The 26,607-nt window shown below is 33.1% G+C and overlaps 1 protein-coding gene across 11 annotated transcripts in view; it reads right to left on the bottom strand.

Annotated features, from left to right (window-relative positions):
• The window catches only part of SCML2 (Scm polycomb group protein like 2), a 147,624-nt gene that overhangs the window by 26,750 nt on the left and 94,267 nt on the right, over positions 1-26,607 (bottom strand). For all 11 annotated transcript variants that reach the window (XM_023500308.2, XM_031958932.1, XM_031958930.1 and 8 more), the window contains 5 exons: positions 20,990-21,125; positions 15,006-15,209; positions 8,753-8,935; positions 4,766-4,879; positions 3,478-3,756 (listed from right to left, as the gene is read on the bottom strand). In XM_023500308.2, coding sequence (XP_023356076.1) covers positions 3,478-3,756; positions 4,766-4,879; positions 8,753-8,935; positions 15,006-15,209; positions 20,990-21,125 — 916 coding nt within the window. The remainder of the gene's footprint in view (positions 1-3,477; positions 3,757-4,765; positions 4,880-8,752; positions 8,936-15,005; positions 15,210-20,989; positions 21,126-26,607) is intronic.

Below are 26,607 nucleotides of genomic sequence, written 5' to 3'. Positions count from 1 at the left end.
CTCACAAATTACTTAATATTTATATATGTATTCATATTGTACACAGAATCATAAGATTATAGATATAGGGTCATCAATTTCAACCCCCTCATTTTAAAGAAGAGGTAACTCAGACTAAAGGGGATTAAGGGATTTGCCTCAAGGCTACAGAGATAATAAGCACCAGAGACTACACTTTAAACCTTAAAATCCTTTGTCTCCAAAACAGAACTATTTCTAGTGTACAAGGCTGCCTTCCTAATGCTATTGTGTAGTCTCCCCTGACAGAATAAAAGTGCTATTTTTCCAGAAATGAAGAGACATGTGAATAAATGAAGACATATTAATTGCTCAGTGTTTGGGTATACTTATAATAAAAATGACAATATTGTCTAACTTCATTTATAGATTATTATACCAATCAAATTGTCAAAAGATTACTTAATAAGACCTAGGAAAAAATAACAAGATTGCTCTGGAGGTATAAAGAATCTCAAAGGGAATAATGAAAAGTAGAAAATAAGGAAGTCTAGCATTTTCAGATCTTATACTATACTATATATATATATATATATATATATATATATATATATATACACATACACTATACTAAACTATAGTATACTAAAAAGCAGAAATCATGAAAAAAAAAAAGAAAAAAGAAAAAACACTTTTGATATTGGTTTAAAAACAAACAAAAGCTGACCAATGGAATAGATTAAACACATCATATAAAAAAGCACTGTTTGATAACCTAAAGATACCCAACTACTTGGATAAGATTTTGTTGGTGTTTTTTCTTCTTTAAAATAATAATAAGATGGTTCTTCTCTGGGAGAGCAGGTTTCTCAGGGAGGTTTTCTGGAGTCAGCCTTAGTTTCAGTTACAAGTAAATAATTACTCCAAAATCACAGCCAGCTGATAAAAGTTCAGATCTTTTATTGTGTCCTTCAATATAGCCCAGTTAGCTCAAAAACCTATCTCTCTGCTTGGTTCCAAGAGCTCCCTCCAAATGTCTCCAAATCCAAAGGTTTGTCCTTCAGATTCCAGCCAGCACCAAGGTGGAAGATGCAATGAATCTCTCTTGCCTCTAAGATAGGGGTTGTGGGCTTCCTCCCAGAGTGCTCCTCTCCGACCCCAATCAATGTTCCGGAGAAATTCTTTTCAAGCTCTAAGAGCTTCCTGTATATATATGATCTTCCCAAAAGTTAACTCCTCCTTCTGAAGGGAATAGGATTCTGGGTTATCTCCCAGAGTGCTCTCTGGCACCAAGAACTTCAAGGGAGGTATGAACACAAGCATTATTGTCTATTAGTTGTACTTAGTACCTTGTTTCAAGTTCCAGCCCAAAACATCTCCTTCTAAGATCAAATCAATCATATTGAACCATGCTAAATTAGATAATTATTGTCTCTATCAACTCTAATGACTTAACAGTTTGTAAAGATTCCAACAAGATTTTATTACCCCCCCCCCCAATTTTTTTTTTTTTCTGGGAAATCTGGAAAGCAGTCAGAAAGAAATTAAATTTAGACCATTTCCTACCACATACATCAGGGTAAGCTCCCAAATGGGAACAAGACCCAAATAATATCACAGACAAATGAGAAGAGCAAAGGTAGGAAATGTTGCCCAGCTATGTGTAGGGGAAAGAATACATGATCAAACAAGTAACAGAAAAGTGTCAAAGAAAATACACTGAACAATTCTGGTTATGTTACTTTAAAAAATTTTGCAAAAACAAAATAAATGCAATTCAAATAGACTAGGTAACCTGAAAAAAACAATCTTTGCAGCACTCTGACAAAAATTCTCTAAATCAAGATCTATAAAGAACTACTTCCACCAGCCCTGAAGTCAGGAGGACCTGAGTTCAAATCTGATCTCAGACATTTAATACTTTCTAGCTGTGTGACCCTTAACAAGTCACTTAACACCATTGTCTCAGCAAAAAACCAACCAAACAAACAAAAAAGAACTATTTCAAATATATAAGAATAAAATCCATACCATAATAGTAAAAGTATATGAACAGGAAATTTTCAAAGGAAGAAGTTTAAGCTACCAACAACCATGTGGAAAAAAAAAAAATACCTCAAAGTACCGCTAATTAGTGAAATACATATTAATACAACTTTGAGAGTTATACCTCATCACAGATTAGTAAATCTATTAGATGACAAAAAAGGAAAGTGACAATTGCAGAAATCAGACACACTATTTTGCTACTGGTAAAACTATGAATTGATACTATCTTGAAGACAATTTTTAATGTGTCCCCAAAGCCATTAAAATGGAAATACTCTTTTACCCTTTTGCACCTATTTTTTTTTGTTATAACAGAATTATAAAGTTATTATAAAGTATTATAAAATTATAAAATAAAAAAGTTACGGTATATGAATATAATAAAATATCTGAAAAAATATGATAAAAGGAGTAATTTCAGAGTAATATGAGACTTTAGGTGAACTGCAGAGTGAAATAGAACTGGGGGAAAATTTATAATACAAACGAGGACATTTTAAAGAAAAAACTGTTAAAAATTGTGTACATCACAATGATCAATCATAATTCTAGAGAAATGATGAAGATGCACATTATTTATCTACTGAAGGAATTGTAGACTCAAGGAACATGAGACATACAATTTTTGATAGACCAAATTTGCAAATTTGTCTTATTTTAATGGAATTATTAGTAGATAGAGCACTAGACCTAGAGTCAGGAAAATCTGCGTTCTAGGCTTAAAACTTTGTTTTCTGCATCTGTAAAATACGGTTGTTGTAAGGATCAAATGAGAAGATATACATAAAGTGCTTAGCCTACTGCCTGTCACATAGTATTTTTATATAAATATTGACTATGAGGTATATAAATTGAATGGATTAGTTTCATCAATCTTTATTCAAATCATTACCTTTCAAAGATTTAACCCCTTATTCTCTATTCCTCATAACCTCTCACTTGGTTAATCTCAACAGTCTCCTAATTAGTCTTCTGATTTTCTTTAAGAACTCATCTGATCACATATCCCTCATTTATCAATGAAGTCCAGTGTCTCCCAATTGTTTCTAGGATCAAATATAAACACCTCTATATAGCTTTTAAAGCATTTCATAACCTAGGCTCATTGCACCATTTTAGCTTTATTCTATTTTTCTTCAACTTTTCCAATAGCAACCATATAGCAGGTATTTAATACATGATTACTGATTAAATGACTATGAAATTTTTTTGGTTGAACAATGGAGGAACAGATCATAAATGCCTTCTAAAGTAGCAAGCTAATATATTTGTAGAACCACTCATCTAAACTATACCTTCAATATAGTTTTTTTGGACTTGGTTAACATAGAAATTTATTTGGCATGACTATATATATTGGTAGAATTTTGTTTCCATTCACTGGATGAGGAAGTGGAAGAAGGGAAAAAGGGAATCTAGAACTGACAATGAAATAAAACTAAATTTCAAAATAAATAACACAAACTATACCTTCAATCCTCCTTTGCATCCGTCTCCTGTTGCCTTCATAATAATTGTTCCCAGCAGGATTCAATGACAGTTTGTGTAACATTGGCACTGAGTTTGAGGTAGTAGTTACTGATTGAAGAGAATTTCTATAATATGTAGTACTTGTTGAGGTACGACAGTTTGTAGGATTTCTATAGGCAGGGCTTACAGGATTGCCTGAATTCAGTGATGAATCCATGGATTGTTCAGAAAATCTGTGCTCTTTAGGCATGCCATTTTCTTCAGATGGCAATATTTCGGCTAGAGTTGAGAACAAATACAAAGGTTATCTATACTTAATGGACTTATATTTCACATCCTTTTATTACAAAAGCTATTACAATGTAATTTCTTTATAAAAAAAGAAATTATATAAAATTCTTAATAAAAAAAATCACAAGCTTATTTCTTTTAAGCAACAAGATAAAATACATTATGACCTAGTGAAAATTGGAAAGACTAGGTCTTATAACTGGAAAGTAACTGGCAATGTGACCTATACAAGTCACTCAACTTCTCAGTGTGCCACACAACACTCTAAATCTATAAATTGCAGAGCAAGTACCACTTGCATTAGTAGTAGAAAGGATTTTCTCAATGGGAGTTTTCTATACCAATAAAATATAGATCCAGCTCCTTCAAAATTTAAACAATTTTTAATATAATATCTCTTTATAACAAATGTGGACTATCCTTTTTAGTTCTGTTTAATGAGATGTAGCCTAGCAACAAATTTTATCATCAAATTTATAATGTCTTGCATTATTCAGATTTGTGTATCTTATCACAGAAAACATAAATAACTACATTTATGTTTAATTTCTTAAAAATAAAACTAAAGTATGTTACCTACTCAACAGGACATTCTGCAAATACTCATTACCACAAAAACATAATGCATTTTTATCAAAATAAAAGTTTGTCTACTTGATATAAGAAAAAAATGAAAACTCAAATCATTTGGGTGGGTATTAAAACTTTCAGGACACTGGAAAGAGAAGGTTTTCTTTATTTTTTCTGTCTTTTGACAGAGAAAAAGCTAATAGGCAGACCAACTGGCTACAAAGTATACTTCTGTACATATATCTCATTAGGAGAACATAGCTAAGCAAAAAACAAACAAACAAACAAAAAAACAATGAAGCATAAAAGTGGCTTATAAGAAGACTAATTGTCAAACTGGCTTTAGTACCAATTTAGAATCATAAACTTTGAGATCTTAGTATTCAGATTGTTTTTCCATCTTCTGAAATGCATAAATGGTAATTACCTTCAGATGCATGCACTTCTGTTCTAGGAAGCTTAGGGGAAAGAGGAGCAGCATAGGGTGGAGAATCCTGAGAATATCTTTTAGTACCCCTATTTTCTGATATTTCTTCTTTTGCTATTGGGAAAAAAGTCTGTTATAAGTAATGAGTCGGCCTTTTTTTTTACATCATCATTAAATTCACTATGTTTCCATGTTATAAGAGTGCTTGATTAACTCCTAATAAATCAAATATTTGATTGTTAACCAATTTTATAGCATATTCCATAAAACATTTCAACAACATCTAATACCAGAGGCCATTAAATTTTCCAGAATTATCTACACATGCCATTCCAAGTTATTTACTCATTTTACAATGACTACAGCTGGGAATCTCAGAAGCTATTTCAATGTATTATATTGCAGCCAGATACTACAAAAGACTTGTTTTCTGTTTTGTGGGGAGCAGCTATGAAGAAAGACTAGGAATTTCATATGAGTTCTAGCCTCACAATTAGTGGCACAATGGGCTTTCCCTCCTGCATCCTATGAAGAGCTTGCTCTACAAATACAGACCAATCCTTACAAATTATCAAGTGTCCCCTTAGCCAAAGCACATTTACCCTACTTTCTTCAACAATATGGCATTAAAATGTAAATATCCCTAGGAAACCAATTATGTTAGACTTTAAATTAGAAACTATTATCTTAATTAAGAGTTAATAATTACATTAAAATTTATTGGCCAAAATTTCTGGTTTAAATTTAGGCTTTTAGCCTAAGTTAGAATGAAGATTAAGAAAAGGTCAATAGACTATTGAGACCCCTGGAGTGAATAGAAAACAAGGTAAAGGATGAAAACATAGAAGGCTAGAAAGATGATGATGCCTCAATCGAACTAGGAAAATTCATTAGAGAGAAACATTTGGAAAGAATAGTGATGTAATCACAACCTTTTCCTACCTGGGCTACTCATTATTCCTCACCACAAATGAAAAGCACGGGTGTGTATTTTGGGTAAGTGGGCAGAGTCCATGATGATGGCAGGGAGAGCCAGGCACAGACCTGCTGGAAGGTGGGCAACAGAGAAAAAGGAGGGGATTTTGCTCATACAACTCGTGCAGGAGGCTCAGGGTCTGCTTTAGGTTACAACTTCCTAAAGATCTCAGGATGATTATGGAAGAGAGCAGCCACAAGAGGAGAAGTTAAAGAGTGGGGATAATTATGTCAGAGATTAGCCAATGCTTGACTGCTGGGGAGGTAGAGGTTGACCCATCTTCCCCTCCTCTAATTGACTTATTATATACCCTATGAGATTATTCCACACCTTTCCTAGAAGGAGTCTGATTTCCAGTTTCAGGGTCACTGATCTTTGTAACCAAATGGCAAGATTTATTTCAAAGTGTGAAATAAAAAATATTTCTAGCAATGAAACTGTCATACCGAGTAGGAACAAATTTTTAGTTATGTCTCTGTCTTAACAACAAACACTGGTCTACTTTATACTTTTCTAAGACCATCCCCAATTCAAAATAAGCTTTCATCAACATTTTCTGAAATTAAGTTTTCCTCCTTACGTAATTTAACAAAAGTATAAAAATGAAAAATGACTCAATGAAATATGCCAACAGTGGACTGGATATAGAATTTTCAACAGAATAAAAATTTCCTCAAAAAGTTAAAATGCAAAAAGTTATAATGTTGGGTAATAAATTTCAGTGTAGAGGAACCAATTATGAATTCTTTATACTATATGTAAATTTATAAGTCTTTATGTAAAAGTTCTATTTCAAAGTACAGTTTAACTACACAAGATCTTTTTGCTCAATAGCTTTCATAAGCGTCAAACTATTTAGTTCAAGTTTTAATAACTGAAGGGGAAAAAAAAAATCAGACAATCTATGGATATACATGCTATTTGCTAGGATAAGTCCCTATTGTTAAAAAATATTAATATTTACACAGACATGTGTGAATTGTTATACACACTGATATGCATATATATGTGTGAAATGTATATAAGTACATAAAATATATAATATACATGTGTATGTATATTCATTTTTTCAAGTAGGAATATACCTAGTTATTTGATTAGCTCAGAAATTCACAAATTACTTTGAAATCTGTAAATGAAAGATCAAGATCTTAATTTTCAATCTATTTCTACAATGAATTTTTAAAAAATTAATCTTTAAAAAAATATATACAAAAGAAAACATAATCCTTTTGGAAGCTTTGATTTGATTCCTTTCATATCTCTAACTGCTTACTACATTTCCTGAGAGATAGAACACTCAATTCTCATAGGAGAATGGGAACACTGAATTCTACGGTACTATACTTAGGAATCATACCATAGAGTTCATTCTTATCTTATGGTAGATTATGCAGATGTTTTCATTTATTATCGTAAGGTAAAGACGTGTTTTATTAATCTCTTATATTAGGATGGTTCTCTGGTAATCTGAAAGAGTTTGTCTAGACTGTACTTTTGTTTGAGCTTTGTCTCCCTTCAAAGAGGATATGAATGTGCACTTTAGTAGCTTAAGAGAACTTCAAAAACTTCAGATAAGGTATCAGTACCTAGAGCCGTCCTCCAAATTAATAATTGATTTGTAGTCACCTCTTGACACCTCCTAGAGAGCAAGTTTCAATAAATAGTCTATCTAGAATAGGGAGTGAGAAAATGTCCTTATATTGCCCTGAGAATCCAGACTATGGGAACTAAACATACTCACTGAGAGCAAACTGACAAAAGAGTTTCTGCTTTTTTTTTTTCCCTTTTTTAAGTACATAGGAGAAAACCTAAGAATAGACTCTTTTAGCCCAAAAGATGATAGCAGTTAAGGCAATGGTAAGGAATCCTGAAGTACCCTGAAAGTTTAATATACCCAGTCATGACCAGAAAGGGGAAATCTGGACAATTTCCTTCCTGAACCCCTACCACTTAGTATGGGGAGAGAGAAGGGGAGAACACAAATTTCCATAGGTGGTTTAATGATAAAATATGCCAACGTAAATTTCCTTCTGTCCAGAATAGGGAAACTTTGTGGGCAGCTTCTAGCTTGGTAATATCTTGCTCGTAATCCCATACAGGATAGTTCAGAGATCAGCGAAATTTCCTAAGGATTATGACTTGAAAATGGTCCTTACACCAAACACAGAACATATAACATGGATGGGTAAAAAGCTTGGATGACTACACAATTTTCATGACTCACTGGGAAGAACAGTGCCTGTCAAGCAGTCCCAATGTATTTTTTTCTTCTAGGGAAGTTCAAACCAAGAACAATGCTAAATTTGGAAGCAGGAAAAATGGAAAATTAGGATGCACTGAATTTTGTTAATTTTTAGGAGCTATGTATAGTGAGTTGCCTTAGGATTTCTATATTTATTTATGAGTTTCTGAGTCCTCTGTTCTTTATGTACTCTTGTATCTCCTATGTACTTGTTACCTTGAGTGCTTATATGGAAACTGAGAACCATAAATATTCACAATTATGAAGGGATGAGCTTAAATAGGTGGGGGGGTTTTCAGTCCAGTGAATGGAGATACAATGAATAAAAGAAACATATTGCATCAGATCTGTAGAAGCCCAGAGTTTGGAGGATCTGGATCCTTGTCTTTGTTACTATTGTGAACATGAAAGTTATTAACCTATTTTAGGTTACCAAAGAAAATTGCTCAAATATTCTACTACTTTTAATCTCCATTATTCTTCTAAGGAGCAACCAGATAAAAAGGACACAGAAAAGCTAATGACCAAGTAAAAAGAGAATTTCAACAAAACCCACATACCTTGATTCTTAAGTTTCACTACCCACAATAGAAGACTTTTCTTTTATGTTTATAAAACTAGAATAATGTGAACTATTAATAATTTCAATATACAATTTCAACCTTAATAAATACAAGTTTCTAAAATACAGTCTTCCTGAGAATAGGTATTTTAATTGATTGTGAGAAAAGTATATTGTAAAAATGCAGCATATATTTGCTATCACCTGGTTTATTTCTATCATAATCTGTAGGACTGTGAGCAGTTCCCATATAAGGGCTGAAAGGCTGACTACTAAAAAGGTTATCACACTGCAGACTGTGGCAAAGTTTCTCCAGAAAACGAAGAACAAATGATGCACTGTTCACAGAAGGAAGATTGGTGGCATGTTTTTCCCCATCAAAGGATGCTGCAGGAAAAAGGGAGGGAAAAGAAAAATCACATTCTTATGCAAAGATAAAATATTAAAGAATTTCCAAAAGTACACAAAAATCTAACTTGCTCTTTTTTTTAAATTACATTTTCATGACTTCAGAAAAGCAGTAAATTTTATTTACCCTATAAACATTTTAAATGAAATTAAGTTAAAAATAAGTGAAAGGAATAATATATGCTTCTACAAATGCAGTACATCACTTCCAAAAGTGACATCACATAAAAAGTTTCTGATTAATGGATTATCCAAACTGCAGATTTGCCACACATCCTAATAGATACTCCCCTATACCACTCGAGTTGGTGCTCTTCTTTCTCACAGAAAAGAATTCTATGAAAATAAAGACTATGTTGTTGGTCTAATTTGGCTGAGCAGAAAATCATGGAGAGGCGCTGTTATGAGTCCCCTTTTCTCCCTGATAAAGTTCTTTTCAACTACTATGTTGGTAAAGAAAGCAAAAAAAAAAAAAAAAAAGCAAGCATTATTCCAGTTGGGTTGAGGCTTCATCATCATTGTTATACTTAATTTTATGGACCTTGGGGAAAAAAATTATGGCCCTTATCCAGCTGAGCAGACTATCAAATTACTTCAATAATGTATGCCAAAAATTCCCTTCATTAGGTGTAAAAATGAAAAGTTCATAATGAACTTAGAAAATGAGTCAACTTTCATTAAACTTTAACCATTTAACAGAGAGGTTAGTTTTTTTTTTTTTTTTTAAATAATGTCATAATTAAAAAATGAAATTTTTTTACATCTCAAGTGCCATATTCTGCCTGTCTTCTTAATACTGCTATTTAGGTAGACTGGTCTAAAAAGACAGTCTTTTCTATATTTGTCATATAAGGTTGTTTTTTTTTTTTTTTTAATTTAATAGCCTTTAATTTACAGGTTATATGCATGGGTAACTTTACAGCATTAACAATTGCCAAACCTCTTGTTCCAATTTTTTACCTCTTACCCCCACCCCTTCCCCCAGATGGCAGGATGACCAGTAGATTTTAAATATATTAAAATATAAATTAGATACACAATAAGTATACACGACCAAACCGTTATTTTGCTGTACAAAAAGAAATCAGACTCTGAAATATTGTACAATTAGCTTGTGAAGGAGATCAAAAATGCAGTTGGGCATAAATATAGGGACTGGGAATTCAATGTAATGGTTTTTAGTCATCTCCCAGAGTTCTTTCTCTGGGCGTAGCTGGTTCAGTTCATTACTGCTCCATTGGAAATGATTTGGTTGATCTCGTTGCTGAGGATGGCCAGATCCATCAGAACTGGTCATCATCTAGTATTGTTGTTGAAGTATATAATGATCTCCTGGTCCTGCTCATTTCACTCAGCATCAGTTCGTGTAAGTCTCTCCAGGTCTTTCTGAAATCATCCTGTTGGTCATTTCTTACAGAACAATAATATTCCATAATATTCATATACCACAATTTATTCAGCCATTCTCCAACTGATGGGCATCCATTCAGTTTCCACTTTCTAGCCACTACAAAAAGGGCTGCTACAAACATTCATGCACATACAGGTCCCTTTCCCTTCTTTATAATCTCTTTGGGATATAAGCCCAGTAGTAACACTGTTGGATCAAAGGGTATGCACAGTTTGATAACTTTTTGAGCATAATTCCAAACTACTCTCCAGAATGGTTGGATTCATTCACAACTCCACCAACAATGCATCAATGTCCCAGTTTTCCCGCATCCCCTCCAACACTCATCATTATTTTTTCCTGTCATCTGAGCCAATCTGACAGGTGTGTAGTGGTATCTTAGAGTTGTCTTAATTTGCATTTCTCTGATTAATAATGATTTGGAGTATCTTTTCATATGACTAGAAATAGTTTCAATTTCTTCATCTGAGAACTGTCTGTTCATATCCTTTGACCATTTTTCAATTGGAGAATGGCTTGATATTTTATAAATTAGAGTTAATTCTCTATATATTTTGGAAATGAGGCCTTTATCAGAACCTTTAACTGTAAAAATATTTTCCCAGTTTATTGTCATATAAGGTTAAAGAAAGAAGCAACATTATGTTTTATTTGAAAAATACTATGGCTATTCCAGTATGTGATGGAGAGAGAATCTGCATCTAGACTAGAGGACTAGAGGCCTGAATATGGATCACAACATAGTATTTTCACCTTTTTTATTGTTGTTTGCTTGATTTTTTTTCCTCTCTCTTTTTTTTTATTATCTGATTTTTCTCGTCCAGCATGATAAATGTTGAATTATGTTTAGAAGAATTGCACATGTTTAAATTATATTGAATTATCTCCTGTCTAGAGGGGAGAGAAGTGAGGGGAAGGGAAGGAGAAAAATTTGGAACACAAAGTTTTGCAAAGGTAAATTTTTAAAACTAACTATCTCTGCATGCATTTTGAAAATTAAAAGCTATTTTTTTTTTTAAGGAGCTGAGAGAAAACTTATGTTTCTGACATTTCTGACATTTCTAAAGTAGTCTGACATTTCTTTCTTCAGCTAATTTTACAGATGAGGAAATAGAAGCAAACAGGATTAAAATGACTTGCCTATGGTCATACAGCTAGAAAAATATCTGAAAATAGAACTGACCTGTCTTACTGACTCCAGGTCCAGTGTTCTAGCTACCCTGTTACTACTTTTCTAAATTAATTCTAACACTAGCAGAAATATTAACTACTTAAGAGGAAAAAAAATAAGAATGACTATAAGGCCTTAAAAAAATGTTTCTTTTGAGTGGATCAATTGGAGAATGGCTGAATAAATTGTGGTATATGAATATTATGGAATATTATTGTTCAGTAAGAAATGTAATTTCTGGAGAGATTTGGAGAACTGGAGAGGCCTGGAGAGATTTACATGAACTGATGCTGAGTGAAAAAAGCAGGACCAGGAGATCATGATATACTTCAACAACAATACTATATGATGATCAATTCTGATGGACATGGCCCTCTTCAACACTGAGATGAACCAAAACAGTTCCAACAGAGCAGTAATGAATTGAACCAGCTACACTTAGCCAAAGAACCCTGGGAGATGACTATGAACCACTACATAGAATTCCCAATTCCTCTATCTTTGTCCGCCTGCATTTTTAATTTCCTTCACAGGCTATTGTACACTATTTCAAAGTCCGATTCTTTTTGTACAACAAAATAACTGTATGGACATGTATACATATATTGTATTTAACTTATACTTTAATATATTTAACATATATTGGTCAACCTGCTGTCTGGGGGAGTGGAAGGGGGGAAAGAGGGGAAAAGTTGGAACAAAAGGTTTTGCAATTGTCAATGCTGAAAAATTACCCAAGCATGTATCTTGTCAATAAAAACAACAACAAAGTAACAGCAAGATTGTAAGGAGATCCAGCTGTGAATAAGTTAGCTATTCTTAGGAATGCAGTGATCCAAGACACCACAAGTGGATTTATGATGAAAAACATTATCATTCCCAGAGAAGGAACTGATGGCATCTGAATAAAGTTTTTTTAAACTTTAAAATAATAATAATAATGATAATGTTTATTTACATTAACCTTTTAACTACCAGAAATAAACTACTCTACAAAGGAACTAAATTAAGCTATAATCTTAATCCCTTCCCCTTCCCCAGAGTACAAAGGTACAGAAGGGAGTTATGCCCCACATTTTGAAAAATACATTGGCTTCTTATTAAACTTCTGAAATACATATTTCTTTGCAAAAAACTAATCCTTTTAAGTGGGCAAATGTATAGTGGAAACCCCTACAAATTGAGGGAACACTACTGGTAGGGGTTTGAGGCAATGGCAAAAAGCCTCAATACCCAGTCCCTTAAAGTGTTCCAGTGTACTTATGGGAAGAGTAAAATAGCACACCTGGCAGTAGGGGCAAGAAACACATGTGGGCACACACAAACACACATATGAAAGCCTACTATATAAAGATGTGTGACATGTATACATACACACATCCATTTGCATTTAAACAGATCTAGACTACTTGCCTTTTGTAATAGCAAAATGCCTCAGAATTTTACTGACATTATTTGCTCCTTCTATACCTAAGCCTACTTGCCTTATTGTCTCATTGTGTGAGTTTGCAATTTCATCTGGTTTACTTTTGTAGTGACAAAGATGTATGGGAGAGTTTTAAGTGATCTCTGGAACAAGGATCCAGAAAAAATTTACCTAGGTCTCAATGGAGATCTACTGTGGTAGAGGGGAGCCCCAAGGAAATGCCACAGAGGTAACCAGTGTAGAAGGGGACACTTTTTTGTCTACACCCCTGCTGCACAGCACCAAAGGAATCATGAAAGCATTTCCACTTGGGGACAGTTTTCTCACTGGAGAGAGGAGTGATTCTAGAAATTTCCTGTGGAGATTTCAAATAATTTGGAAAACTCAGTGTGGACCAAGTTTCCTTCCAAAATAGGAAGCTAGTTTTCTTTGTTTTTTTCCTTTTTAATTTTTGGGTTCAGAAAGGCCTTATAAGTATAAAAGTAAATAAATAAGGATATTCGGTCAACTTTGTGAAATGTTTGTTTTGTGGAATCTGCAAAATTTTTATCTGGTGATAAACTATGACTTTCACCTAAATGTGTGGCATTGTATGTGGGTGTGCAGCACTGGCTGTTTTGAAACTTTATTTTATGACACAAGGAAAGCATTTGAAAGGACTATGCCAGAAATTAATCTGACTCAGGGAAAAGGTCTATATTTAAGATTCATCTCTATTTGATGTCCTCCCTGCCATTAGCAGTGATGGCTAATATTCCAAATGGTGAAAAAAGTATAACAAAGGGGTGGGGAATGTCCAGCCTACAGGCATTAGAGGGCCTGTGAAATGATTTGTTAAGGCAACCACAGGCAATAATGAGCTGAAAGCTAAGTTACAACAACCTATCATTGTCTAAGCTCTATAAGCTTTCAATTTTGTGTGGCCTTTGAATGATGTTATAAATATCCAAATGATTTTTGGTAGGAAAAAAAGCTTCCCCCCCTCCCTAGTTATAACAGGATGTTGAAATCTCTCCACTTCTCTTCCTGTAAGGACATACATAAGCAGCCTGATTAGCTGCACAATTGGAATAGGTGGCATCTTTTACATCTACGAGGCTAGGATGCTTACCTTTTTTCTACTATGTACTTTTTCTTTTTGGCATACAGAGAGGGTAAAGGTCCATTGACAGTGTGGATATCATGAACTGAACCAATGAGGAAGGAAGGGACACCTTCCCCTCTCTTTCTTTTACAGCTGTGCAGAGAAACACACTTCAGGGTGTCTATCTTGAGCTATTTCATTTGTCCTATCCAGTTCTAAATTAAGGGGAAGGGTTATGCTATGGTAACCTGGGTACCATGACTCCAAACTAATTATTCTAGCTGCCTGGCAAGGAAGCTCTGAAAACATAAGAAGGTCTGAGATTCAACTCCAACATAGGTTTTATCCTATAAAGGAAGTGAGCTAAGCTATTTTCTGGAATATGACACAGTACAAAGCTAGGATTTGTGCCCCCAGATATAGGATAAGGAAGCATATTTGTAAGTGTATTCTTGCGATACTTAAGAAGTAAAAATTGTTTTTAGAAACTAAAAAAGAAAAAACAAAACACAAAAAAAAGCTGTTTATTTTGAGCTATACTAGGATACTGACAAAGACATCTAATTTCTTGCAGGAAAAGCCAAAGTAATTTAAGTTAAGATAAACATGTCATTTTAAGAGAAAAAGCCACTGAAAATATTTTATTTAATATAAAGAATTCTGCATATGAAGACAAAATGACATGATTTTACAATACAGTAGGATGACTTGGCTCGTGGACAAGTCTTTTTTTCTATAAAAATGACTGCAAACTACAACCTGTTGAATTATGTTTACACTGAGGTTCAACACTAAAAAGAAAAAGCTTGTCTCCGTTTACTCATTTTAAAATATGATTCAGACACTGACAGTACTTATCAATACTAACTAGTTAAGAGCTATACCACACAATCCTATTATCTTCCCTAGTAAAAACTAAATTTTTTTTTATGTAAGAGCATAAAGAATGATCACTACCAGTTATCGTTTCTCCTCCATGATGTCCTGATTTAAGGAATCCAAAAACCATTTTAACTTGATGGGCACAATCTACACAAGCTTGAACAGCCTGACGAAGTACCACATTAACAGGTCCCGGTCCAAAGTGATCAGGAAGGAGTTGTACTTTTTTTTTGTCCAGGTGAGGTCCAGAATTTCCATGTTTGTTCACATAAACACAAACTGGGGGAAAAAAAACATACACACACTTAATTATGAAGTGATTTTTAATATCATATTCAATTAATCTTGAGAGCCAAATTTCTTATATCCCTATCATCTTGATCATATAAAACATATAAATATTTACATATACATATGTGATGTTCATTATGCTATTTAGGTCTAAGAACAATCTGAGAAGAATTATCAATGCACACAGATTACTTATAAGTCTGCTAATTTGAATCGACAAATGATATAAAGGCAGACTGTAGAATTTTTTTTCATCTTTGAAAAATGTCATGTAAATGGGCATAGAAATTAAAACTGACCCAACTAATGCAGTTCTGCAATTTAGGATAAATTTTATTGATATTAGTAATCCAGAAGAAACTGTGACCCTCTTCCCTGTCCTTTTGGAATTTCTCTATGTTCTGTTCTCGAAGTGCTTGGAGTACACGTTACTAAAAGATAGTGTCTGGCTAATCCTAATGAATGAGAAAAGAAGGGAATCTCCTGTGTCTTTCCCTCTCCAATATTATTCCTAATGGCTTTTCTATTTATCCCATTTGTACAAAACAAATTTGTGATATTAAGTGGGATATATCTATTATATTTATGCAAATGGTAGATATAAATATAGAAATTAAAATTTTATCTTCACAAAGAAATTAATTAAATAGGGAAAATGTGTGGAAAGTTAGTAGATTGCTTCCCTGGGACAAGATCCTGCCTCACCAATTCTATAATAAGCCCCATCCCAGGGCCCATTCCCCTAGTTTTGTCCCTCCCCCAATACAGACAGAATACACCCAAATACACACCCCCCTCCAAGAGTTATCTAGGACCTTCTCCAGTGCTAGCTCATACCAGGAAAAAAAAAAAAAATCTTCCAACATTTCTATATTCTCAACTCTTGAACCTTCTCAAGCTGCCACATCTTACAATTCCCATAGCTTTTCTCCCACTTCTATTCCTGATCATGCCAGCCATAAAGAACCCTTGGGACCTCTCATTACATATCAATAACCACTTGATGGCTGAACCTCTTCTTTCAAAAGACCTCTTTCCCCAATGATTGATACTCCAAATAAGAATTTAACTCTTAGATGATCAAGATATTCCTATTCCTTATACTATTTATCTACACCAATAATCTTAACTTATGGAGAGTGTCTGTATGTCTATATACACATGTGAATACACATGTGTGAATTCACATTCACACACATAAGGTATATCTATATGTGTGTGTATTTGGCATGTGTACATGTGTGTATATACACATATATATATATACACATATACTTATGATTCTCTCAAATAATCTAATTTCCCAATTCCTTAGGTTACTCAATTTATATGGTTTACTATAGTAGTCTACTGCATCTGCACATGAAGACAGCAGATCTTGAATAACCCACAAGTGATCTACTTCAGTGGTCATGAGCTCTCAAATTCTTTTATCTGATCATATTCTTTTATAATTTCATTTTCCCTTATGCTTTATGAGCCTTATGTTTTCTCATTCTAGCCCATATTCATTCCAAGTTCTGGTTATTAGGCCATTGAAGGCTCAAGGCTGGAGAATATGGAATATCTAGGGAACAACAGTAGCAACAGACTAGAACAATGCCAACTAGTACAGTGCTGTTTAAGGCCAAATTCCCCAGAAGGGCCTTAGAAGTCCCTAATATTGTCCCGAGAGACCAGAAGGGATCCTAAAGATCAAATACTTTGAACTTCATAGTTCAGAGAACTACAAATTTCAGAGAATTACAAATGCCAGAAAGTACAGATCAATATAAGAACTTAGAAGACTAAGGACAAAATTAAGGAGGACCAACCACTCCACCCTTTTGGGTTATTAAGTTTGGGATAGAGTCTAGCTCTGATACAAAGACCAATTCAGCAACTAAAGCTAGAGTTAATAAAATCAAGGAAACATTACCCACTAGCAAAAATTATCACAAATTTTAACTCCATAACAGCCAAAAGTAAAGACTCAAAGAAAAAAAAAACATTTTAAAAGGACTATATGAATACCAATAAGAGATTAAGTAAAACATGAAAAAACAAAAGGAAAGATCTTGAAGAAAGAATTGGAAGGTAACTATGTAACTAAGAAGATCAAGTAATAAATTTTATCAAAGAAACAAAATCCTCAAAAACAAATAGAATTAGGACAGGAGTAAGAATTATTCAAAGTCAAAATAGAGGAACAGACTAGGAATGCAAATTCATAGAAAAGAAAGACAATCTACAAGAGACAACCTAAGGATTATAGTATTGTGCCACAGTTCCCTTTTATTGTCCTGACGCAGTTTCCCTAATTGTCCTGACCCAGTTTCCCTAAATTGTTCTGCCTAAGTTCCTAATGGTAATGCTCAATCCTGCAATATCACCCTTCCCTCTTAATAATCAGAATGTTTTATAGGATAAAGATCTTATATCGTAGACATCATTAGAATATCAGGTGCCCCTCTCTCTCAGGTGGCTCCCCCCATTATGTCATCCTCGTCCCAGGTGCCTCCCCGCATTGTGTCATCTCTCTTGTTACCCTATAAAAGAATCTTTGTATCCAACATTCCTTGCTGGATTCTTGGAGATGATAGTCTCATTCAGCCCTGGGACCAAACCATGGATTCATTTGGTCCCAGTAAATCTCTCCCTTTCAAATAAAACGTTAAAAACTCTCTAATCTCTATCTTGCCTCAGTTTCTCCAGCATTACAATAAGATCTTCCAGAAGAACATGACAAAACAAAAAACCTTATCACCTTGGGGTATAAGCCCAGTAGTAGTAGCATGGCTAGGTCAAAGGGTATGCACAGTTTGGTAACTTGGGGCATAATTCCAGATTGCTCTCCAGAATGGTTGGATTCGTTCACAACTCCATTAACAATGTATCAGTGTCAGTTTTCCCGTATCCCCTCCAACAATCATCATTATTTTTTCCTGTCATCTTAGCCAATCTGACAGGTGTGTAGTGGTATCTCAGAGTTGTCTTAATTTGCATTTCTCTGATCAATAGTGATTTGGAATACTCTTTCATATGAGTGGTAATAGTTTCAATTTCATCGTCTGAAAATTGTCCGCTCATATCCTTTGACCATTTGTCAACTGGAGAATGGCTTGGTTTCTTATAAATTAGAGTCAGTTCTTTATATATTTTGGAAATGAGGCCTTTATCACAATCTTTAACTGTGAAGATGTTTTCCCACTTTGTTGCTTCCCTTCTAATCTTGTTTGCATTAGTTTTGTTTGTACAAAAGCTTTTTAATTTGATGTAATCAAAATTTTCTATTTTGTGATCAATAAAACTGGAAAATGAATGGATGCCCATCAATTGGAGAATGGTTAGGAAAATTGTGGTATATGAATGTTATGGAATATTATTTTTCTGTAAGAAATGACCAGCAGGATGAATACAGAGAGGCTTGGAGAGACTTACATGAACTGATGCTAAGTGAAATGAACAGAACCAAGAGATCATTATATACATCAACAACGATACTGTAATGAAACTGTATTCTGATGGAAGTAGATTTCTTCGAAAAAGAGACCTAATTCAGTTTCAATTGATCAATGATGGACAGAAGCAACTACACCCAAAGGAAAAAACACTGGGAAATGAATGTAAACTGTTTGCATTTTTGTTTTTCTTCCCGGGTTATTTTTACCTTCTGAATCCAATTCTCCCTGTGCAACAAGAAAACTGTTTGATTCTGCACACATATATTGTATCTAGGATATACTACGACATATTCAACATATATAAGACTGCTTGCCATCTAGGGGAGAGGGTGCAGGGTGGGAGGGAAAAATCGGAACAGAAGTGACTGCTAGGGATAATGTTGTAAAAAAAACTACCCTGGCATGGGTTATGTCAATAAAAAGTTATTATAAAAAAAAAATCACAATAAGGAAATTATAAAAGGGAAATGAGCAGTTGTCATGAACATAGAAAATGAAATTCCAATTGAAAGAATTCTCAAATTGCCTCTAGGAAAAAACAAAACAAAACAAAACAAAAAACACCAATGCTACAAACTCCAAAACTCTCAGAAATTAAATTTGACAATTCAATTCAGAAATGATAGGTTCTGCAAACCATCAAGAGAAAAACTTCCAAATATAAAGAAAAAGAATTTTAATAATTGGCAAGACTATTCCATATCAAATAGCAAAAGGAAGAAGGAATAGAATAGTATATTCTGAAGAGCACTGGAGCTTAGGGTAACCTATTCTGCAAATCTAAACCAAACTAAAAGGAACAAAAGATGGATATTCAATAATATAAAAAGTGAAATATTTTAGAAAAAGAAATAAAGAAATTATTAGTATTACAAACACTCCAAACAGTACTATAGAAAGAATGAATAAATGCAGACAGCCAACAGCAACCATTAACAGAAAGAACAGTAAAAGATTTCTTTCTAGAAGCACAAAAGGAGAAAGGGATGAAGATAGAACTCTAGGAGAGACAATACTGCAATTAGTGAAAGAAACTGGTAACACTCAGGTTATAGTTAAATGCTCCTTTCATGGAAACTGATTCCATTACAATATGGGAGTTTCATAAAAGGAGGGAATGGAAGCAAGAGAATACAGAGAAGTGAATGAAACAATGGGATCAAATCATGACAAGCCACGAGGGGTCACAGTGGTAGAGAAAAACTTCCAGCAGAGTAGATAACAAGGAAAAGAGAAAAATTGAAAAGGGGAGGTAAAGGAAGTAGATGAAGCTATGGCTAGGGGTGAAGACTTTACAATGGATAAGGTCTAGAGATTTGGACCTGAAAAGTTTATTTGTGGTGGTTGGGGAAAAAGGGTAGCAGGACCCCTAGAGACAATTGACATTTAGAATGGGAGGACACAGATTCAAGGAAAGAGATTTCCCAGCAAAAACTGGGGTCGGGGGTGGGGACAGAAGAAAGAGAATGTCAACAGTACGAATAGGAGTGTCAGGAGAGAAGGTAGCATACCAAGTAATAAATTGTCTGACAGCAGCAATAATTCACATTGTTTTGAAGTGAGGAACAATGGAAAAAGAGGGGTAAGCCATACAAGATAGTGATAGAAAATACCTAGAAGGAGAACCTGGAATGGATACCTTACAAGACTGACTATACGAAGAATACAGAGTGAGACAGCAGATGGTCATAAGTTATGACCCAGAGAATAAGAATTTAGAGTAAAAACAAAAAAATGGATAATGAAGAGAATGTTATGTTACTTACATCCTTGTTTAAGGTTTCCATTGGCTTTGTTCTAACTACTGCTTCCTTCTTCTCCATTACTATTTCTTCCCTTTAGAGTTTATTATCCACTGTTCTTTTCTGCTTTTATCAAGTTATTTCTATTCTCTCAGATAGTTAGGTAAATTTCTTCTCTTCTCTTTCAGCTAATTCTGTTTCTTAGTTTGGGAAATGTTAAAAAACCTCTCTAAACCTTACTTCCTCATGGGTAAAAATGAGAGAGAACTAAATAGTATCTAAGGACACTTCCACCTCTGCATCTCTGATCTCATGATCCTAGGATTCTTTTGGTAAGCTTCCCTTTAGGTCCTGCTAAGGTTATTCCTCAAAATTAACAAGAACGTTTTTATTTTTAGAAAATGTATTATTAATTAGGGTTTCAACTTGAGGGAATATGAAAAATGTTAAGACAAATTAGTTTAGATCTATTTAGATCTATTTTGAAACTACATATTTTCTTTCACTTCAGAGACATTAAGAGAAAATTAATATTGAAAATAAATGAAGGTACAAGATAAGCAAATTTTTTTTTTTTTTTTACCTGTAGATATAACTGCAGCAGTTGTCCCAGGAATACCAATTCCATCTTTAAAAATGACTGGATTGCTATTGCTTAAGTTGGACAAATTTATATGAGCAGTAGATGAAGGAGAACATGGCACTGCATGAATTTTTTTCTGTTAAAAGAAAAAAATAAATCATATGAATACATTGCTTTGGGAAAAAAAGATAATTTCTCTAAAATTTATCCCCAAAAGATTTCATCTTCAGTATGTAAACTCTAATTTCTCTCTATCTTTATTAGTCCTTTCCAAGAACTTTCTAATATTCAGAAAAAGAAGAGGAGCTACTTAGAAGCTGCCCCTTGAGCACTTCTTTGAAATCTTTCATAGAAAGGCTTCATTACAGGCAGTTACAGAAAACATAAGACTTATATATCTGTCAATAAAAAGTTATTATAATAAAAAAATAAAAATAAAATAAAAATATCATCCAGGAAAAAAAAAAGACATATGTGATATTCAAATGTTTCTACAAGCAATTTAGGTTTCTATTACTGGTTTTATTTTTGTATTTTGAAGCAAACCCTGAAGATTAGAAGAGTATATCAGATCTTCCTTTTCTTATATTATAAAACTTAAATTCTTGAACCTTGAATTTTGGTCAGAGTTAATTTAGATAAGGAATTGGAAGTTAAAATTCAATTAAACCTTGTACTCTAAGGTATGATTTTTGACAATAATAAATGATGCACATATGAAAGTTTTAGAAAGAAAAAACAAACAGGTAATAAGGAGCACAGATCTCAGCCCAGAAAAGGACTTCAAAACATCTGAACCAACTTGTACAAGAAGAATCTGTAACATACACCAATGTTTCAGGCCTTTGCTTGAAGACATTTACAGGGAAAATCCATTTCACTTATGGCACTCTATTTATGAAGACTTTTTCTTTACATGGAAACATGGAACCACTCAAGAATCAGTCAGATCATCTCCTCTCCCCTCTTTTTAAACATAAATAAGTGCTGTTTTGTCAATGGATTTTTTTCATCTACTGATGGAATTATATAATATTTTAAAAATACTAATGTGAATAGTTTTGAAATGTTAAAAGGTTTTAATTTCAAATAAAAATGCAACCAGATTAAAGATCAATTTTTTAAAATTGTTAAATGTTAATTTTTCTTTTTCTTGTTTGTTCTTTTTTCCTAAGGCAATTAGGGTTAAGTGACATGCCCAGGATCACACAGTTAGGAAATGTTAAGTGTCTGAGACCAGCTTTGGACTCAGGTCCTCCTAACTTCAGGTCTGGTATTCTAAAATGTTAGTATTTTTGTTAAATATTATTTTGTCAACATTCATTAGTGATAATATAGTTTTCATTCAATGTATTATCTTTACTAAGGAATCAAGATCACACTTGTTTATTAGACATTTCTCCATTTTTATAAATAATCTGTATGGCTTAAATTATTTTATTTTGAATATATGATAAAATTGTGTTGTAAGTACATCTTCTCTCTTGGTACTTTGTGAAAAAATTTTAGAAGTTAGATATGATAGATCTCTAATGATAACTCAATGTGAACAGAAATATACAAATGCTTAAACATGTATATATGTACACACATACAAAGATTATAGATATGTATGAGCTCATTATAGAAGTTTATCATGTACAAGGGCATAAAAACCCTACAACAAAAGCATAAATATTAAACTTTTTTTTTGCTGAATACTATTCTAACAAAAAATTGTGTTAAATAAAAGAAGAAACAAAAGAAAATTTCAATAAAGAAGTAGACAATATATCAAAACTTCTAGGATGTAATTCAAACAGTTCTTAGAAGAAAATAATTATCTTTCAACACTTTCATTACTGAAAAAAAGTCAGAAAATTGTCCTCGGAGATTAAAACAAAAAAAGAAGGTAACAAAGAAAAACTGCAACCAAATGAGAAATGCAGAAAATTAAAATGAGTCACAAAATGAAAAAAATTTAAAAATATTAAACTGACAATCCTAAGCTTTAAAAGAAACTAATAAAATGGATAAAGGCTGTTTTTAAAAGACAAAAGTGTAAAACCAAAACATCAGCATTAAAAAAAAATTTACAACCACTCCAATATGAAAGAAAAAACTCTCAGAAATTAATTTTAACAATTATATTCTATTGTTTACTGTCTAGGGAAGGAAGGAAGGGGACAGAGGGAGAATTTTGGAACACAAGATTTTTCAAAAGTGAATGTTGAAAAATATTTTTGCATGTATTTGAAAAAATAGAAAGCTATCAAAAATTATATCTTTAATAACATTGATAATTTAAGTGAAATGGAGAATTTAATAAAAATGTAAAATGTCTAGGTTGAAATAATAAGCCCAATAGTAAAAAGAAAATAACCAAACCATAAAACAATCTTTTAACCAAAAAACTCTCTAGGATCAAACAGATTTACAAGTAAATTCATGGGAAATGAGTGTGGACTACAACATAGTATTTCCACTGTTTCTGTTACTGTTTACTTCCATTTTTGTTTTCCTTCTCAGGTTTTTTTCTTCCTACATCCGATTTTTCTTGTGTAGCAATATATGTATACTTTAACATATACTTTATATATACTTGTGCAGCAATGAATTTTACATATACTTTAACATATTTAACATGTATTAGACTATCTAAGGGAGGGGGTGGGAGGAAGGAGGGGAAAAGTTGGAACACAAGGTTTTGCAAGGGTTAATGCTGAAAAATTACCCATGCATATGTTTTGTAAATAAAAAGCTATAATTTTTAAAAAGAAATTTACAAGTAAATTTGATCAAATATTTAAAAAAGAACTATTTCCATTATTACATAAAAGAAAAAAAATTCTAACAAATTCCTTTTATAGAACAAAACAAAGAAAACAACATAATAATATTCTGAATAAATATCAACATAAAAATATTATTAGTGAGAAAATATAAAAATATTATACTCCAATGAGTTTGGATTTATATCATGAATATGGGGTTGATTCTATGAGGAAAACTATAAACATAATTTGTCATTACTGTTAAACATAACAATGTTTTATGACTTTATTTGAGGTTTTCTTATCAAAGATACTGGAGTGATTTGCCATTTCCTTCTCCAACACATTTTTGTGGATGAGGAATCTGAGGCAAACAAGGGTAAGTGACTTGCTCAGGGTCATACAGTTATTAAGTGTCTGAGGTTAAATTTGAATTCAGGAAGAATGTAGGCTTCCTAATTCTAAGCCAAGTACTCTAGCCATTGTGCCACTTGAATGAATGAAATAATAAATTCAGTAGTTTCAGGATATCAAACACACCTACAAACTGAGCATTTTTATATATTTTAAAGAAAAACAAAAAACAAAAACAGCTTAAGAGGTAAATTTCATTAAAAATAATTTTAGAATTTCCAAAATAGAAATCTAACTCCTAAGACATAAAAGACATAATGAACAGAACTATAAAACATTTTAAAAGAATAAAGACAGGCTTAAATATTGGAGACTTGTCTGGTCAAGCTCAGCTATTTGATGTCATAAAAGTGGCAATTCTATGCAAATTAATTTGTTTATCAATGTCACAGCAAATAATGAAACGGTAATATTTTAGAGCCCTTGAAAAAATAATAGAAACTCAAGAAGTTTAAGGTTAATAATAAGAACAAAGAAATAAAAATTCCAAATTTCAAAGGATGCTACAAAAACTAATCATCAAAACTATTTGGTACTGGTTTTAAAAATAGGTCAATCAGTTGAATAGATGAGTTAAATACCATACAGAAGCAATATGAATATAATAGTTTCATGTTTGATAGGCTTCAGAAAGCCAACTACAAAGATAAAACCCCACTATTCAACAAAAACTTCAGGAAAAATTAGAAAGAAGACTAAAAGGAATTAGATTAAGACCAATATTGTAAGACCATATATCTAGCATCAAATAAATATATATATAAAAGCTTACATCACAAATAAATCAAGGAAATGAGGACTAAAATATCTTCCCCAACTAGAGGAAGCTCTAATGACCAAAAAAGAGTAACAGAGAAGATCATGGAAGATAAAATGGAAAATTTCCTTACATAAAATTTTTAGACTGTTGCACCAAAAAACCCCAAGCAACTAAAATTAGAAAGGAAACAAAGGAGAAAAGTATTTGGATACAATTTCTTTGATTAAATTCCAATACAAAGTACATTAAGTAACTCAAATATAAAAGCTATTTCTCTCTCTCTCTTTTTTTTTAATTATTTAATAGCCTTTTATTTACAGGTTATATGCATGGGTAACTTTACAGCGTTAACAATTGCCAAACCTCTTGTTCCAATTTTTCACCTCTTACCCACCACCCCCCTCCCCTAGATGGCAGGATGACCAGTAGATGTTAAATACATTAAAATATAAATTAGATACACAATAAGTATACATGACCAAAACATTATTTTGCTGTATAAAAAGAATCAGACTCTGAAATATTGTACAATTAGCTTGTGAAGGAAATCAAAAATACAGGTGGGCATAAATATAGGGATTGGGAATTCAATGTAATGCCTTTTAGTTATCTCCCAGAGTTCTTTCTCTGGGCATAGCTGGTTCAGTTCATTACTGCTCCACTGGAAATGATTTGGTTGATCTCGTTGCTGAGGATGGCCAGGTCCATCAGAACTGGTCATCATATAGTATTGTTGTTGAAGTATATAATGATCTCCTGGTCCTAAAAGCTATTTCTCAACAATTAAAAGACATACAGTTATGAAATCCAAGCTATCAAGAACCAAATGGCAAAATGAGTATAAAAATGTAAAATTAAAACTAAGGTTGCATTTCATAATAATCATATTAGAAAAGATGACTAAAAAAAGAAATGATAATTTTTGACAGGAATATAAGCAATTTGGAACTCAAAAAGATGGTGAACTGTACATAACCTTGGATCTAATTATCGCACTACTAGGTCAATATACCCAAAGAGAAAAAGACCTGAATGTACATGTGTTTTGCAAAGAAATGAAAACAAAAAGGATGGCCAACAATTGTGGAATGTCTAAACAAGATGGAGCATGTTAACATAATGGGCTGTGATTACCCTATAAGACATTATGAAATAAATGGTTTGAGAGAGATTTGGGAAGCTCTGTAAGAACATAAGGTAAGCATCAGACATAAAGTCAGGAGGACCCGAGTTCAAATTTGGTATCAGACTCTTAACACTTTCTAGCTGTGTGACCTTGGGCAAGTCACTTAAACTCATGCTAAATTAAGCCTCTGGACAGATTCTAGAATAACAGAACCCACAAAAAGAAATGATTTTCCCGTTTAAATTATCTTAAGTCTTAGATGGACTCAGAAAAGGTCTGTCTCATTTGGGTAAAAAGGGAAATGACCCAGCACAAGCACAGTGCAAGGAATCTAATAGGAAGTTCTTAGCCACAGCATCTATCAACAATTAGAGGCCCTTCAATCCTAGCTGAGTAAGTCACGGGTGGGCCAGCTGGGAGATACCTTTAACCCCAATGCAAAAAGCAAAATGCAAGCCATTGAACCACAGCACAACAGGTTTGACTAGACTAAACCAACCCAGCACAGTAGGAAAGCTGGCAGCAACTCCTGCCACTAGAAAGCCAGTGAGAGGCTCATGTCCCT

Source organism: Sarcophilus harrisii, chromosome 3 (genome assembly GCF_902635505.1).
Source record: "Sarcophilus harrisii chromosome 3, mSarHar1.11, whole genome shotgun sequence".
In the NCBI taxonomy this organism is placed as follows: Eukaryota; Metazoa; Chordata; class Mammalia; order Dasyuromorphia; family Dasyuridae; genus Sarcophilus; species Sarcophilus harrisii.
The sequence above is the reverse complement of the archived record's forward strand: the minus strand, read 5'-3'. Positions and strand labels throughout refer to the sequence as shown.